The sequence below is a fragment of the Thalassophryne amazonica genome, chromosome 11 (assembly GCF_902500255.1).
Source record: "Thalassophryne amazonica chromosome 11, fThaAma1.1, whole genome shotgun sequence".
Classification (NCBI taxonomy): domain Eukaryota; kingdom Metazoa; phylum Chordata; class Actinopteri; order Batrachoidiformes; family Batrachoididae; genus Thalassophryne; species Thalassophryne amazonica.
The window spans coordinates 66974284-66991985 of NC_047113.1; the positions used below are offsets into that span (position 1 = coordinate 66974284).

A 17702-nucleotide genomic window follows, 5' to 3' on the forward strand; every position below is an offset into this window, starting at 1 on the left:
AAAACAAAACAAAACAAAACCAGAACAACTGCAACTTATACTCCAGAAAATATTGTATATGCAATCCTAACGTTGCCGGAGCAATTTGTTGCCCCTATTTTTCCACTTGAATTAGGAGGATAACAGACAAACAAACTATCAGACAATTCATGACTATTCTTCAACATTCACAATATTATTACCATGGAGTCGACCAAGAAACTGCACGTGATGATTTCAGCCGTGTCCACCATGTTGCTGAAGGGTTTGCATGGCGCCACTTCCATGGCAAGCTACACATAATCAAGATATAAACACCAATATCAGTCACATGGACCCAGCTTAAGGCCCTTTCACACATATGCGAAGTTTGGTCGAATACGGTGAAACAGTGCCAAACAGTTCGAATTAGCACGTCACGAAACATCGCGCCGGGGGGCAGGCATGCATGATCTCATCGCGCTGCTGATGTGGAATAAATAAAAAATAAAAAACCAGCTGGTAGCTGTGGAACCACATCGCGCCGCTGATGTGGGAAAAAAAAAAATGGCTGGTACCTGTGGAACCACATTGCGCCGTTGATGTGGAATAAAAAACAAAACAAAACAAAAAACATTCCACCCATGGGATTTATACCTGCACTTTACTGATTGCCAGCCTGAAACTTTACCGCTGAGCTACCGTCGCTGGCTTGTAAATGGTGTGGGGAAAATCCCTGAAATCAACAAAGAGATGCAGGTATTTAAAAAAAATAAAATAAAACCATACACCATAAAAACACCACAATTTATATTGAATTCCTCTTATCAAGTGGGCAATACAAATAGGACTGTCTGTTCCTCTGTAGATGACCCATGGTCACAGACGTACAGTCATGAAATGACATGAATGAGAAGCAGTTCACTCTTCTCATGTCCACATCTGCTGGCGTGTGTCCAGCCGTCCCAAGCACGTGTCCTGCCCGACACGCGTGCCTTGTGGACGCTGAGCCAGAACTGACACTGTGTCATATGGAACAGAGCTCACGTGAGTGATGTGAAAGTCAGATCGTCCGCTGTGTGTTCTGATCTGACAGTCCATTTCAGCCTATCAATGGGCTACAGCGAGGGAGCGCGTGCACGTTGCAGCCCACAGCATATATCGCCACACAGTATCTGCTGTCGAGCTGGGATGTCCAGAATGACAGATCTCCACAGCTGCTTCTGTTGGTGGCCACACCTCCTGTCAGTTCACCGCACACACCAAAGCCACACTCTTACACAAATTTCACTGCCATCACGACAATGACTGTCTGCAGACTGTTGTCGTGCGAAGAGTGCGAATGGCCAAACAAGCGGTGTTGGATGTTCACGTGTGTCAGCTGGAATTTGGCCAACACCTGTCGCAAGAGGGTTTGATGGGTTTGCACAGTGCGCACTCTGTCTTTCAGCTCCTGCTGTGCGCAAACAGTTGTAGCAACAGGGGTACGAGGCATTCGAGGCAGGGACGATTTTACACGTTTTGCACACGATTCCTGCTTCATGCACACTTTGTGCGCACTTCAACCAAACCTCGACCTATGTGTGAAGGGGCCCTTAATGAACACAGTATGTCTGGGATCAGGAACATCATCACTTTGGTTTGCAGTGTTTTGTCAGTCTGATGGTTGCTGATTCTGTTCCTGCACTAGTGTGACATTTTGCTAAAACTGTAAGAACATTCAGGCTATAATAAACAGTTATACAGACAGCGAAACGTCTTCAGGCTTCAAACAGTTTAAGCAAACATTTTGTTTTGTATTTCTTCATAATAACTACAACAGAAACCAATGTACCATAAAATGAATTCCTTAAATTTATGGATGTTGTAACTCATATTTATCCACTTTGTATTTACTCCAAAATGGCTGCATAACATTTAGTCATGTTTTGATCTGTGCGTAATTGTGATTGTTTTGAGCCAACTGAGGATTGGACAGAAGCTTTAATGAAACATGACAGAGAACAAAACAAACACACAAACACTTACAGATGTTCTGACCCACTGTGTGTACTGACGGAAGTAACCAAGAACAGTCGCGGTGTATTTTTCTTTTTCCTGAGGAAGACAAGAGACTTCTATGACTTGAGCATCATTTACAAATTGAAAGTAAAACGTAATCCTCGGGTTGACTACCTGGTTGATTAAATGTGTGGCATTCTGCGAGATGAGATATTGAGCAGCTTCAATGGCCTCGACAACAGTTAATAATTTGTTCTGCACAGTGAGAGAGAAAAGTGAATGAAACTAGAGTTTGATAAACCTACACATAAATCTGTCTCATCTTTGACCTTAGACTGGACACTTTGTTTACTCACTGGCAGGTCTGAGGCTGTCCTCTCCAGGAATCTCATACTCTGGTTCAACAAGCTCTAAAGGCAGATCAAATTTTACACAATATTATTGTTGGTCACTATATATATATATATATATATATATATATATATATATATATATATATATATATATATATATATATATATATATATATATATATATATAGTGATCAACAAAAACACTGTGGCAAATGAAACACCAACATCAGCTTTCATGAGGCCATGTTCAATCTGAATTCACAAATCCCAATGAGATGAGTGCAACGCAACACTTGGAAAACATATGGTAACAAAAGACTAGAGGACGTGAGGCATTAGCCAAACACAACAACACATGGCGAACAATATTCTGCTTTCTTGACAGAATATTTTTAAGAATAAACATGAAGATGTGTATATATATATATATATATATATATATATATATATATATATATATATATATATATGTGTGTGTGTGTGTGTGTGTGTGTGTGTGTGTGCAATTGGCATAATTGTGAAACAAAACTCTTCATGTTTATTCATGTACGCACCAATACATATATATACAGAAGGAAAATAAGTATTTGAACACCCTGCAATTTTGGAAGTTCTCCCACTTAGAAATCATGAAGGGGTCTGATTTTTTTTATCTTAGGTGCATGTTCCACTGCGAGAGACATAATCTAAAAAAAAAAAAAAAAATCCGGAAATCACAATGTATGATTTTTTAATAATTTATTTGTATGTTACTGCTGCAAATAAGTATTTGAACACCTGTGAAAATCAGTGTTAATATTTTCTACAGTATCCTTTGTTTGCAGTTACAGAGGTCAAACGTTTCCTGTAGTTTTTCACCAGGTTTTCACACACTGCAGCAGGGATTTTGGTACACTCCTCCATACAGATCTTCTCCAAATCTTTCAGGTTTGGAGTTTCAGCTCCCTCCAAAGATTTTCTATTGAGTTCAGGTCTGGAGACTGGCCAGGCCACTCCAGGACCTTGAAATGCTTCTTACAGAGCCCCTCCTTAGTTGCCCTGTCTGTGTGTTTGGGGTCATTGTCATGCTGGAAGACCAAGCCATGACCCATCTTCAATGCTCTTACTGAGGGAAGGAGGCTGTTTGCCAAAATCTCACAATACATGACCCCATCCATCCTCTCTTCAATACGGTGCAGTCGTCCTGCCCCCTTTGCAGAAGAGCACCCCCAGAGTATGATGTTTCCACCCCCATGCTTCACGGTTGGGATGGTTTTCTTGGGGTTGTTCTCATCCTCTAAACATGGTAAGTGGAGTTGATTCCAAAAAGCTCTATTCTGGTCTCATCTGACCACATGACCTTCTCCCATGCCTCCTCTGGATCATCCAGATGGTCACTGGTGAACTTCAAACGAGCCTGGACATGTGCTGGCTTGAGCAGGGGGACCTTGCTGCCCTGCAGGATTTAAACCATGACAGCATCATGTGTTATTAATGTAATCTTTGTGACTGTGGTCCCAGCTCTCTTCGGGTCATTGACCAGGTCCTCCTGTGTAGTTCTGAGCTTTCTCAGAATCATCCTTACACCACAAAGTAAGATCTTGCATGGAATCCCAGACCGAGGGAGATTGACAGTCATCTTGTGTTTCTTCCACTTTCTAATAAATAAGCATAACAGTTGTTGTCTTCTACCAAGCTGCTTGCCTGTTGTCCTGTAGTCCGTCCCAGCCTTGTGCAGGTCTACAGTTTTGTCCCTGTTGTCCTTAGACAGCTCTTTGATCTTGGCTATGGTGGACAGGTTGGAGTGTGATTGATTGAGTGTGTGAACAGGTGTCTTTTATACAGGTAACAAGTTCAAACAGGTGCAATTAATACAGGTAAAGAGTGCAGAATAAGAGGGCTTCTTAAAGAAAAATTAACAGGTCTGTGAGAGCCAGAATTCTTGCTGGTTGGTAGGTGTTCAAATACTTATTTGCAGCAGTAACATACAAATAAATTATTAAAAAATCATACATTGTGATTTCCGGATTTTTTTTTTCTTTTTTAGATTGTCTCTCACAGTGGACATGCACCTAAGATAAAAATTTCAGAGTGGGAGAACTTGCCGAGACCTTTCACATTTAACACTATATATGATTATCATCAAAATCTGACCACATACAAGCACAATAGCCTATGAAGGAAACGCAATTCTGTACGTCATTATCTGTTAAGCCCCGGTCACATGGCACTAACAAAGGACACCGAAGCCATAACGAAACAAGAAATCTGAAAATACGTTAACTTTCGGAGACATTGTTTAGCCGTCGTCCAGTTTCGTTCCTGTAGTTGACGCTTCGTCACAATTTTCAAACTGTTGAAAAGTGTGAAGGAATCCTGACAACAACCTCAATTCGTACGTATTTCATTTTGCTTTCTCGCTTGATGGTTCCTCATCGCTTGCGTAGTTCCTGTACCATCAGCATTCCGTTTGATTGTCGTCCAAGCTCCCAAGTCTGACGTCTTGCATGAACGTTGACAATATCTGAACAGGTCAATAACTAAAGATTCGACGAGCTGAACGTGACTCGTGTGTGGGACGAAAAACAACGTTTTCATACAGAAACAACAGCGGCAAGAACATTTTATCAACTACTTTAACTATTTACAAAAGTTGCAGCCATGAAGACAGACCTGTTGTCAAGACAACTCTTGTGCCTGCAGGTGCTGTGGAGAGCGCACGTTGGTTGCAGAAATGATCACAGGCTGGTGCACGGTCTGATACCCACTGTCAAGTCACGTCATCATGAATGTTTTGTTTTGATTTTGTTTAAAGTGTCAAGGTCGGCGTTCACTTTTTTCTTTTGTTATGTAGTTTCGGTTTTGTTCGTTCTTTTATGTGCTCTGGACTCACAGGCTTTTCGGTGATGGGAGAAGTGTCTGCTCATTTGTTCACTTTTTCTCAACGATTTGTGACTTTGTGACTTTTTTTCCTTCATTCAGCTATTGCGTGTGCCGTGTGACTGGACCGTTATGTGTATCATTTTTAATGTTACACATAATGAAATGGACACTAAATGCTTAAGAACGTCATGCCTGCTTACCCTCGCTCTAACATATTTCTGGTGGTTGAAAGTGGAAAAGAAAATTACAAAGAAAATGATAAAAACGCATGTTGAATCATGACTGTTTGAAACAATCATATAAATTAATGGGTATTACTCAAAACACAAAAAAACAAACACAACAAAGAAAACATTTTTAAGTGCATATCTCTGGTAAATGAAATATAAAATGAGCTGACTATTAGAAATAAATAAAGAATTATGAAAATATTGATGTATTGTGTTTTTTTTTCTTTTGTTTTTTGGTGCCACATGCCCTGAGAAATTAAGTCATAAACAGGGGAAAATTAGCTTTCTTTGATTAGATGCTGAAAAACACTCAAAAATGTCAGCCTGCAAGAAATGTTGGCTTCAGTGACATCTTCTGGACCAGCTTTATTTGTTTAGTGATAATAGTTTGATATAATCTCAAAATTTGATTTAAATTAAATTCATTATCCTTGTTGTGTTGTGTGGGCCGCCTGAAGAGGAGGTACTGCTGGCCCACCACCACCAGATGGCGCCCTGCCTGGAGTGCGGGCTTCAGGCACGAGAGGGCGCTGCTGCCACGGACACAGCCGGGGGTGACAGCTGTCACACATCATCTCATGACAGCTGTCACCCATCAACACTTCTTCATGCTACTCCATAAAACCCGGACGTCATCTCCACCTCGTTGCCGAGATATCATCGACCTGTGAAGGTAACAATCTCAGCCGTATAAATAACTGTGTCTAGTAAACTCATTTTTTGCAGCTGTTTTTTCCTGTGGAGTGCACTATCTGGAGATTGGCGTGACCGGCGACAGCATCGCTTTACACCCCACCAGATAAGTGCTGTGTGACAGGAGCTGCACGAGTGTGGATGAGAGGTGGAGGTGGAATCTCCACCATTGCTGTTACTGGGTGTGCACACACCTACATCTTGTTGTTTCTGCTTCTTGCCAGCAGTACCAGATCCGACATTCGGAGACGGTGGCCACCTGGGGACTCGGGACTTGGCGGCTCAAGTATTCTCCGGGTTCGGTGGCGGAGGAAATCGTGTGGTTCCGGTTCTTCTCAGGACAGACGTCTTCTATCCTCGAGCCTGCCCACACATCACCCTTGTGATTGACTGTTTGCAAAATTTCACATTCCTCTGTATTGTGGTTGTGCTCATTCACAACAGTAAAGTGTTCATATTCGACTCTTTCATTGTCCGATCATTTACGCCCCCTGTTGTGGGTCCGTGTCACTACACTTTCCCCAACAGGATATCTTGGCCAACGTCATGGATCCCGAGGGGCGTCACCCATCTGTTGAACAGCCAATGGAAGAGCAGGGTGCACGGGCGTCTGCAGGAGGCGTGATCGGTGAGTTGCAGCAAATCCTCACCGCCTTTACTGCTCGGCTGGATCTGATGACCGAGCAAAACGTCATCCTTAAGCACAGGATGGAGGCTCTCACCGCACAGGTGGAAGCGTGTGCTCAGGGCGCTGCTGCAGCTCCTCCTCCTGCCGACCCGGTGCAGGATATAAACATTCCACTGGTCATTCAACGAACCCCCCCACCATCCCCTGAAGCATACATAAGTCCCCCAGAGCCGTACGGAGGTTGTGTGGAGACATGCGCAGACTTTCTTATGCAGTGTTCGCTCGTCTTTGCACAACGTCCCGTAATGTACGCGTCTGACGCCAGCAAGGTGGCTTATGTAATTAACTTGCTTCGTGGTGAGGCACGCGCTTGGGCTACAGTGCTTTGGGAGCAAAATTCACGGCTCCTTACCACTTATACTGGGTTTGTGAGGGAGTTCAGTACAGTGTTTGATCACCCTAACAGAGGAGAGACTGCTTCAACAGTGCTGCTGTCACTGAGACAAAGGCGCCGGAGCGCAGCCGAATATGCAGTTGACTTCCGCATCGCAGCTGCGAGGTCCGGCTGGAATGACGTTGCGCTCCGCGCCGCCTTCATAAACGGACTGTCGTCGGTCCTGAAGGAGCACCTGGTAGCGAAGGAAGAACCACGGGATTTAGATGGGCTTATCGATCTAGTTATACGGTTAGACAATCGGTTGGAGGAACGCCGTCAGGAGCGAGACGAAGGATGTGGCCGGGCACGCGCCGTCCCTCTCCCTTCCCACGCTCCACAGCTGCAGCGCTCCGTGGGGCAACAGCTCCCCCTGCTGACGTTGCTAGGGAAACGCACAGGGCCAAAATGAGAACAGATGACAGAATGAGGAGGCTGGTCCGCGGGGAGTGTTTTCTCTGCAGCTCAAAAGAGCACATACAGAAAAACTGCCCCAAACGGCCAAAACGACAACACCCGCCCTTAGAGACTGGGCTAAGGGGGGGTCATAACATTCACGTGGGACACACACATATTGCCACACGACTCCCAGTTACAATCCTGAGCGGGGATTTAACCCTTCAAGCCCCAGCACTGGTGGACACGGGGTCAGAAGGGAATCTGCTGGACAGCAGAAGGGCAAGGGAGGTAGGGCTCCCTCTGGTGGCGCTTCCTTCGCCATTGCAGGTGCGGGCACTAGATGGCACCCTTCTCCCATTAATCACGCACAAGACACAACCTGTAACTCTGGTGGTGTCTGGAAATCATCGGGAGGAGATCGAGTTTTTTGTGACTCCTTCTACCTCCCGCGTGATTTTGGGTTTCCCGTGGATGTTGAAACACAATCCCCGGATCAATTGGCTTGCCTCTACTGGTGGTTGGCTCTCACTGCGGTATTGTATCACTTCCTGTTCCGGAGCACAGCGGTGTTTTTCTGTATCTGTTAGCTGTTTAATCTGCGCAGTTAGATTGATCTAGTTATCTAGATTACGATTTGTTTCCCAGTGTAATCTTTACGTGCCTTAACTAAAGCACTCATTCTGCTGAATCACCTCTAAATTATTTACACATTATTCACTTTGCGTGTTTTTAGGAATCCGCTAGCTTAGCGTAGCTACTAGCTCTTAGCCGATTTAGCATGGCGGCTTCTCCTGTCTCTCCCGCACTTTTCTGCTCTGGGTGTGAAATGTTTAGTTATTCCTCGGCCTCCTTTAGCAGTAATGGTACTTGTAATAAGTGTAGCTTATTCGTAGCTTTGGAGGCCAGGCTGGGCGAATTGGAGACTCGGCTCCGCACCGTGGAAAATTCTACAGCTAGCCAGGCCCCTGTAGTCGGTGCGGACCAAGGTAGCTTAGCCGCCGTTAGTTCCCCCCTGGCAGATCCCGAGCAGCCGGGAAAGCAGGCTGACTGGGTGACTGTGAGGAGGAAGCGTAGCCCTAAACAGAAGCCCCGTGTACACCGCCAACCCGTTCACATTTCTAACCGTTTTTCCCCACTCGACGACACACCCGCCGAGGATCAAACTCTGGTTATTGGCGACTCTGTTTTGAGAAATGTGAAGTTAGCGACACCAGCAACCATAGTCAATTGTCTTCCGGGGGCCAGAGCAGGCGACATTGAAGGAAATTTGAAACTGCTGGTTAAGGCTAAGCGTAAATTTGGTAAGATTGTAATTCACGTCGGCAGTAATGACACCCGGTTACGCCAATCGGAGGTCACTAAAATTAACATTAAATCGGTGTGTAACTTTGCAAAAACAATGTCGGACTCTGTAGTTTTCTCTGGGCCCCTCCCCAATCAGACCGGGAGTGACATGTTTAGCCGCATGTTCTCCTTGAATTGCTGGCTGTCTGAGTGGTGTCCAAAAAATGAGGTGGGCTTCATAGATAATTGGCAAAGCTTCTGGGGAAAACCTGGTCTTGTTAGGAGAGACGGCATCCATCCCACTTTGGATGGAGCAGCTCTCATTTCTAGAAATCTGGCTAATTTTCTTAAATCCTCCAAACCGTGACTATCCAGGGTTGGGACCAGGAAGCAGAGTTGTAGTCTTACACACCTCTCTGCAGCTTCTCTCCCCCTGCCATCCCCTCATTACCCCATCCCCGTAGAGACGGTGCCTGCTCCCAGACTACCAATAACCAGCAAAAATCTATTTAAGCATAAAAATTCAAAAAGAAAAAATAATATAGCACCTTCTACTGCACCACAGACTAAAACAGTTAAATGTGGTCTATTAAACATTAGGTCTCTCTCTTCTAAGTCCCTGTTGGTAAATGATATAATAATTGATCAACATATTGATTTATTCTGCCTAACAGAAACCTGGTTACAGCAGGATGAATATGTTAGTTTAAATGAGTCAACACCCCCGAGTCACACTAACTGTCAGAATGCTCGTAGCACGGGCCGGGGCGGTGGATTAGCAGCAATCTTCCATTCCAGCTTATTAATTAATCAAAAACCCAGACAGAGCTTTAATTCATTTGAAAGCTTGTCTCTTAGTCTTGTCCATCCAAATTGGAAGTCCCAAAAACCAGTTTTATTTGTTATTATCTATCGTCCACCTGGTCGTTACTGTGAGTTTCTCTGTGAATTTTCAGACCTTTTGTCTGACTTAGTGCTTAGCTCAGATAAGATAATTATAGTGGGCGATTTTAACATCCACACAGATGCTGAGAATGACAGCCTCAACACTGCATTTAATCTATTATTAGACTCTATTGGCTTTGCTCAAAAAGTAAATGAGTCCACCCACCACTTTAATCATATCTTAGATCTTGTTCTGACTTATGGTATGGAAATAGAAGACTTAACAGTATTCCCTGAAAACTCCCTTCTGTCTGATCATTTTTTAATAACATTTACATTTACTCTGATGGACTACCCAGCAGTAGGGAATAAGTTTCATTACACTAGAAGTCTTTCAGAAAGCGCTGTAACTAGGTTTAAGGATATGATTCCTTCTTTATGTTCTCTAATGCCATATAACAACACAGTGCAGAGTAGCTACCTAAACTCTGTAAGGGAGATAGAGTATCTCGTCAATAGTTTTACATCCTCATTGAAGACAACTTTGGATGCTGTAGCTCCTCTGAAAAAGAGAGCTTTAAATCAGAAGTGTCTGACTCCATGGTATAACTCTCAAACTCGTAGCTTAAAGCAGATAACCCGTAAGTTGGAGAGGAAATGGCGTCTCACTAATTTAGAAGATCTTCACTTAGCCTGGAAAAAGAGTCTGTTGCTCTATAAAAAAGCCCTCCGTAAAGCTAGGACATCTTTCTACTCATCACTAATTGAAGAAAATAAGAACAACCCCAGGTTTCTTTTCAGCACTGTAGCCAGGCTGACAAAGAGTCAGAGCTCTATTGAGCTGAGTATTCCATTATCTTTAACTAGTAATGAGTTCATGACTTTCTTTGCTAACAAAATTTTAACTATTAGAGAAAAAATTACTCATAACCATCCCAAAGACGTATCGTTATCTTTGGCTGCTTTCAGTGATGCCGGTATTTGGTTAGACTCTTTCTCTCCGATTGTTCTGTCTGAGTTATTTTCATTAGTTACTTCATCCAAACCATCAACATGTTTATTAGACCCCATTCCTACCAGGCTGCTCAAGGAAGCCCTACCATTATTTAATGCTTCGATCTTAAATATGATCAATCTATCTTTGTTAGTTGGCTATGTACCACAGGCTTTTAAGGTGGCAGTAATTAAACCATTACTTAAAAAGCCATCACTTGACCCAGCTATCTTAGCTAATTATAGGCCAATCTCCAACCTTCCTTTTCTCTCAAAAATTCTTGAAAGGGTAGTTGTAAAACAGCTAACTGATCATCTGCAGAGGAATGGTCTATTTGAAGAGTTTCAGTCAGGTTTTAGAATTCATCATAGTACAGAAACAGCATTAGTGAAGGTTACAAATGATCTTCTTATGGCCTCGGACAGTGGACTCATCTCTGTGCTTGTTCTGTTAGACCTCAGTGCTGCTTTTGATACTGTTGACCATAAAATTTTATTACAGAGATTAGAGCATGCCATAGGTATTAAAGGCACTGCGCTGCGGTGGTTTGAATCATATTTGTCTAATAGATTACAATTTGTTCATGTAAATGGGGAATCTTCTTCACAGACTAAAGTTAATTATGGAGTTCCACAAGGTTCTGTGCTAGGACCAATTTTATTCACTTTATATATGCTTCCCTTAGGCAGTATTATTAGACGGTATTGCTTAAATTTTCATTGTTACGCAGATGATACCCAGCTTTATCTATCCATGAAGCCAGAGGACACACACCAATTAGCTAAACTGCAGGATTGTCTTACAGACATAAAGACATGGATGACCTCTAATTTCCTGCTTTTAAACTCAGATAAAACTGAAGTTATTGTTCTTGGCCCCACAAATCTTAGAAACATGGTGTCTAACCAGATCCTTACTCTGGATGGCATTACCCTGACCTCTAGTAATACTGTGAGAAATCTTGGAGTCATTTTTGATCAGGATATGTCATTCAAAGCGCATATTAAACAAATATGTAGGACTGCTTTTTTGCATTTACGCAATATCTCTAAAATCAGAAAGGTCTTGTCTCAGAGTGATGCTGAAAAACTAATTCATGCATTTATTTCCTCTAGGCTGGACTATTGTAATTCATTATTATCAGGTTGTCCTAAAAGTTCCCTGAAAAGCCTTCAGTTAATTCAAAATGCTGCAGCTAGAGTGCTGACGGGGACTAGAAGGAGAGAGCATATCTCACCCATATTGGCCTCTCTTCATTGGCTTCCTGTTAATTCTAGAATAGAATTTAAAATTCTTCTTCTTACTTATAAGGTTTTGAATAATCAGGTCCCATCTTATCTTAGGGACCTCGTAGTACCATATCACCCCAATAGAGCGCTTCGCTCTCAGACTGCAGGCTTACTTGTAGTTCCTAGGGTTTGTAAGAGTAGAATGGGAGGCAGAGCCTTCAGCTTTCAGGCTCCTCTCCTGTGGAACCAGCTCCCAATTCAGATCAGGGAGACAGACACCCTCTCTACTTTTAAGATTAGGCTTAAAACTTTCCTTTTTGCTAAAGCTTATAGTTAGGGCTGGATCAGGTGACCCTGAACCATCCCTTAGTTATGCTGCTATAGACGTAGACTGCTGGGGGGTTCCCATGATGCACTGTTTCTTTCTCTTTTTGCTCTGTATGCACCACTCTGCATTTAATCATTAGTGATCGATCTCTGCTCCCCTCCACAGCATGTCTTTTTCCTGGTTCTCTCCCTCAGCCCCAACCAGTCCCAGCAGAAGACTGCCCCTCCCTGAGCCTGGTTCTGCTGGAGGTTTCTTCCTGTTAAAAGGGAGTTTTTCCTTCCCACTGTAGCCAAGTGCTTGCTCACAGGGGGTCGTTTTGACCGTTGGGGTTTTACATCATTATTGTATGGCCTTGCCTTACAATATAAAGCGCCTTGGGGCAACTGTTTGTTGTGATTTGGCGCTATATAAAAAAAAAATTGATTGATTGATTGATTGATTAATTGGTCGTCTGGGGTAGTGGTTCAGTGGAGCGAAACCTGCCATCGGATGTGTTTAGGTTCCTCGGTTCCTCCCGGTTCACAGGCTAAAGAGGAGGTCAAAGTCCCTCCCAATCTGACGGCGGTGCCGGTTGAATACCACGATCTTGCTGACGTCTTCAGCAAGGATCTGGCACTCACCCTTCCCCCGCACCATCCATATGATTGCGCCATTGATTTGATTCCGGGCGCGGAGTTCCCGTCCAGCAGGCTGTACAATCTCTCACGTCCTGAACGCGAATCAATGGAGACCTACATCCGGGACTCATTAGCTGCCGGGCTGATCCGGAATTCCACCTCCCCGATGGGTGCAGGTTTCTTTTTTGTGGGCAAGAAAGATGGCGGACTCCGTCCATGCATTGATTACAGGGGGCTGAATGAAATTACGGTTCGCAACCGATACCCGTTGCCGTTCTTAGATTCCGTGTTCACCCCCCTGCATGGAGCCAAAATCTTTACAAAGTTGGATCTTAGGAATGCGTATCACCTGGTTCGGGTCCGAAAGGGAGACGAGTGGAAGACGGCATTTAACACCCCATTAGGTCATTTTGAGTACCTGGCCATGCCGTTTGGCCTCACTAACGCCCCCGCGACATTCCAAGCTTTGGTTAATGACATCTTGCGGGACTTCCTGCACCGATTCGTCTTCGTATATCTGGACGATATACTCATTTTTTCTCCGGACCCTGAGACTCATGTCCAGCATGTACGTCAGGTCCTGCAGTGGTTGTTGGAGAACCGGCTGTTTGTGAAGGGCGAGAAGTGCAAGTTCCACCGCGCTTCTTTGTCCTTCCTGGGGTTTATCATCTCCTCCAACTCCGTCACCCCTGATCCGGCCAAGGTTGCGGCGGTGAGAGATTGGCCCCAACCAACAAGCCGTAGGAAGCTGCAACAGTTCCTCGGCTTTGCAAATTTCTACAGGAGGTTCATTAAGGGCTACAGTCAGGTAGTCAGCCCCCTGACAGCCCTGACCTCTCCAAAAGTCCCCTTCACCTGGTCGGATAGGTGCGAAGCCGCGTTCAAGGAGTTGAAACAACGGCTCTCTACTGCACCAGTTCTGGTGCAGCCCGACCCTAGCCGCCAGTTTGTGGTTGAAGTGGACGCCTCTGACTCAGGGATAGGAGCCGTGCTATCCCAGAGCGGAGAGACCGATAAGGTTCTTCACCCGTGTGCCTACTTTTCTCGCAGGTTGACCCCGGCTGAACGGAACTATGACGTCGGCAACCGAGAACTCCTTGCGGTGAAAGAGGCTCTTGAGGAGTGGAGACACCTGTTGGAGGGAGCGTCTGTGCCGTTCACGGTTTTCACTGACCATCGGAACCTGGAGTATATCAGGACCGCCAAGCGGCTGAACCCCAGGCAAGCCCGCTGGTCACTGTTCTTCGGACATTTTGACTTCCGGATCACCTATCGCCCCGGGACCAAGAACCAGAGATCGGATGCCTTGTCCCGGGTACACGAAGACGAAGTCAAAACTGTGCTGTCGGATCCACCGGAGCCCATCATTCCGGAGTCCACTGTCATGGCCACCCTCACCTGGGACGTGGAGAAGACTGTCCGGGAGGCCCTGACACGGAGCCCGGACCCGGGGACCGGTCCGAAGGACAGACTGTACGTCCCACCAGAGGCCAGGGCTGCAGTCCTAGACTTCTGTCACGGTTCCAAGCTCTCCTGTCATCCAGGGGTACGAAGGACCGTGGCAGTTGTTCGGCAGCGCTTCTGGTGGGCGTCTATGGAGGCCGACGTCCGGGAGTACATCCAGGCCTGCACCACCTGTGGCAGGGGCAAGGCAGACCACAGGAGGTCCCAAGGACTGCTCCAACCGCTTCCTGTGCCACATCGCCCCTGGTCCCACATCGGCCTGGATTTCGTCATGGGCCTCCCACCGTCCCAGGGCAACACCACCATCCTCACAATAGTGGACCGATTCTCCAAGGCGTCCCACTTCGTGGCCCTCCCGAAGCTCCCTACGGCCCAGGAGACAGCGGACCTCCTGGTCCACCACGTCGTCCGTCTGCATGGGATACCAGCTGATATAGTCTCGGATCATGGTCCCCAGTTTTCCTCTCAGGTCTGGAGGAGTTTCTGCAGAGAACTGGGGGCCACCGTGAGCCTCTCGTCCGGGTACCACCCACAGACGAACGGACAGGCAGAACGGGCCAACCAAGAGTTGGAACAGACCCTCCGCTGTGTGACATCCGCACACCCGACGGCCTGGAGTGACCACCTGGCCTGGATCGAGTATGCACATAACAGCCAGGTGTCTTCTGCCACCGGCCTCTCCCCGTTTGAGGTGTGTCTGGGGTACCAGCCCCCTTTGTTTCCCGTGGTGGAGGGAGAGGTCGGTGTGCCCTCGGTCCGGACCCACCTTCGGCGGTGCCGTCGGGTGTGGCGCACCGCCCGTTCTGCCTTGTTGAAGGCCCGGACGAGGGCTAAGGCCCGTGCAGACTGCCGGCAGTCCCCGGCCCCTGCATACCAGGCCGGGCAGGAGGTGTGGTTGTCGACGAAGGACATTCCCCTCCAAGTGGCCTCCCCTAAGCTGATGGACAGGTTCATCGGACCATTCAAAATCCTCAAGATCCTCAGCCCTGCCGCAGTGAAGCTCCAACTCCCAGCTTCACTGCGGATCCACCCGGTTTTTCATGTTTCGAGACTCAAGCCTCATCACACCTCGCCCCTCTGTGCTCCCAGTCCGGTGCCGCCTCCTGCCCGGATCACTGACGGGGAGCCGGCCTGGACAGTACGCCGGCTCCTGGACGTCCATCGAATGGGCCGGGGGTTCCAGTATTTGGTGGACTGGGAGGGGTATGGACCTGAAGAACGCTCCTGGGTGAAGAGGAACTTCATCCTGGATCCGGCCCTCCTGGCCGATTTCTACCGCCGACACCCCGATAAACCTGATCGGGCGCCAGGAGGCGCCCGTTGAGGGGGGGGTCCTGTTGTGTGGGCCACATGAAGAGGAGGTACTGCTAGCCCACCACCACCAGATGGCGCCCTGCCTGGAGTGCGGGCTTCAGGCACGAGAGGGCGCTGCTGCCACGGACACAGCCGGGGGTGACAGCTGTCACTCATCATCTCATGACAGCTGTCACCCATAAACACTTCTTCATGCTACTCCATAAAACCCGGACGTCATCTCCACCTCGTTGCCGAGATATCATCGACCTGTGAAAGTAACAATCTCAGCCGTATAAATAACTGTGTCTAGTAAACTCATTTTTTGCAGCTGTTTTTTCCTGTGGAGTGCACTATCTGGAGATTGGCGTGACCGGCGACAGCTTCGCTTTACACCCCACCAGATAAGTGCTGTGTGACAGGAGCTGCACGAGTGTGGATGAGAGATGGAGGTGGAATCTCCACCACTGCTGTTACTGGGTGTGCACACACCCACATCTTGTTGTTTCTGCTTCTTGCCAGCAGTACCAGATCCGACATTCGGAGACGGTGGCCACCTGGGGACTCGGGACTTGGCGGCTCCAGTATTCTCCGGGTTTGGTGGCGGAGGAAATCGTGTGGTTCCGGTTCTTCTCAGGACAGACGTCTTCTATCCTCGAGCCTGCCCACACGTCACCCTTGTGATTGACTGTTTGCAAAATTTCACATTCCTCTGTATTGTGATTGTGCTCATTCACAACAGTAAAGTGTTTATATTCGACTCTTTGTCCGATCATTTACGCCCCCTGTTGTGGGTCCGTGTCACTACACTTTCCCAACATGTTGTCTAATTTACTGCATTTGTTTGTTTTTTTTTTTAGAAGGAGGGTTTTCCTTTTCTATCTGTTTGGTGTTAAGAACCTTAACATTGTCTGTCATTTCAGACTATTCAAAAAAATCATCATCCTGACATCAGACAGGCAAGAATATTTGGACAGGAAAGAGATCGGATCGGGACATTACCATGGCCTGCTCCATGGGGACGACCTGCTGTCTGTGGATCTGTCGCAGAGTCCTGACGTGGCCCTTCAGAGATGCCTGCAGGGGGCCCTTGGGCTGCAGCCACACACCCACACACACACACACACACACACACACACACACACACACACACACACACACACACACACACACACACACACACACACACACACACACACACACACACACAATTAGAAGTGTGAAACAGAAGGAAATTACGACCTCAGAGTGGACACAATGTAAAACAGGTCCCACTTTCAGCTCCAAAAATGTCAGTTTGACCATGACCTTCGACCTAAAAAAAATCCAGCCCAATATAAAATAAGAAGTTACTAAATATTTTGTTTTTTATTTTGGCACTGTAGCTCAATTAGGGCTAAAACTATAAACAAACGCTTAAATGTAAATTGACATTTGTGCTGGACATTCAACACGTAATGGACATAATTCACCATACCAAGTGTGTTTCCTGTTTGACATGTGGTAACTTGCCCAGATGTGCGAAGCACATACCAAACTGTTGCCACGGGTGGTTAGAGTGAGTCCTACGTTCTGCAGATGTTAACATGCCAAGGTGTGCGTGTGACTGTTTTCTGGCAAGGCTCCTGCGTGAGTAACTGCCAAAATATATTCCTGCTATGCATATAGCAAGCTGTCTTGGATATTGCTGTTTCCTATATCGGCCCCTGTGCAGGTGATTGGGAATGTGTATTCCTGCTCTGCATACGACAAGGTGTCTTGAGGTGTCCTGTGGTGTTTTTCCTGTCAGAACTACTGTGGGATTAATGGGCCAGGCCAAGCTTTTATAAAAGGTCTTTGAATTATGTGAAAAGGAGAAATAAAGTGTAACGCCAATGCATTGTCAAAATGGGAAATTGTTGCTCCTTTGTTCAGCTATCACAATTTCCACACATTTAACCTTGACCCCAGAGAAGGTAGGTCGCTGTAAGTAAGGGCACAATTTAGAACTAGAAATTGGGGGGACAAAGTGCGAGGCCTGCAGGGCCAAAGCCCATAGGCCGGGGGTCTGG

General features: G+C 46.3%; 1 protein-coding gene across 12 annotated transcripts in view; it reads right to left on the minus strand.

The window, feature by feature from the left end:
• prom1a (prominin 1a) overlaps positions 1 to 17702 on the minus strand; it is a 252412-nt gene that overhangs the window by 23960 nt on the left and 210750 nt on the right. For 9 of the 12 annotated variants that reach the window (XM_034182049.1, XM_034182045.1, XM_034182041.1 and 6 more), the window contains 6 exons: positions 16654 to 16746; positions 5375 to 5392; positions 2316 to 2369; positions 2134 to 2214; positions 1987 to 2055; positions 183 to 272 (listed from right to left, as the gene is read on the minus strand). In XM_034182049.1, the coding sequence (XP_034037940.1) occupies positions 183 to 272; positions 1987 to 2055; positions 2134 to 2214; positions 2316 to 2369; positions 5375 to 5392; positions 16654 to 16746 (405 nt within the window). The remainder of the gene's footprint in view (positions 1 to 182; positions 273 to 1986; positions 2056 to 2133; positions 2215 to 2315; positions 2370 to 5374; positions 5393 to 16653; positions 16747 to 17702) is intronic. The other 3 variants (XM_034182040.1, XM_034182043.1, XM_034182050.1) reach the window with 1 other exon arrangement.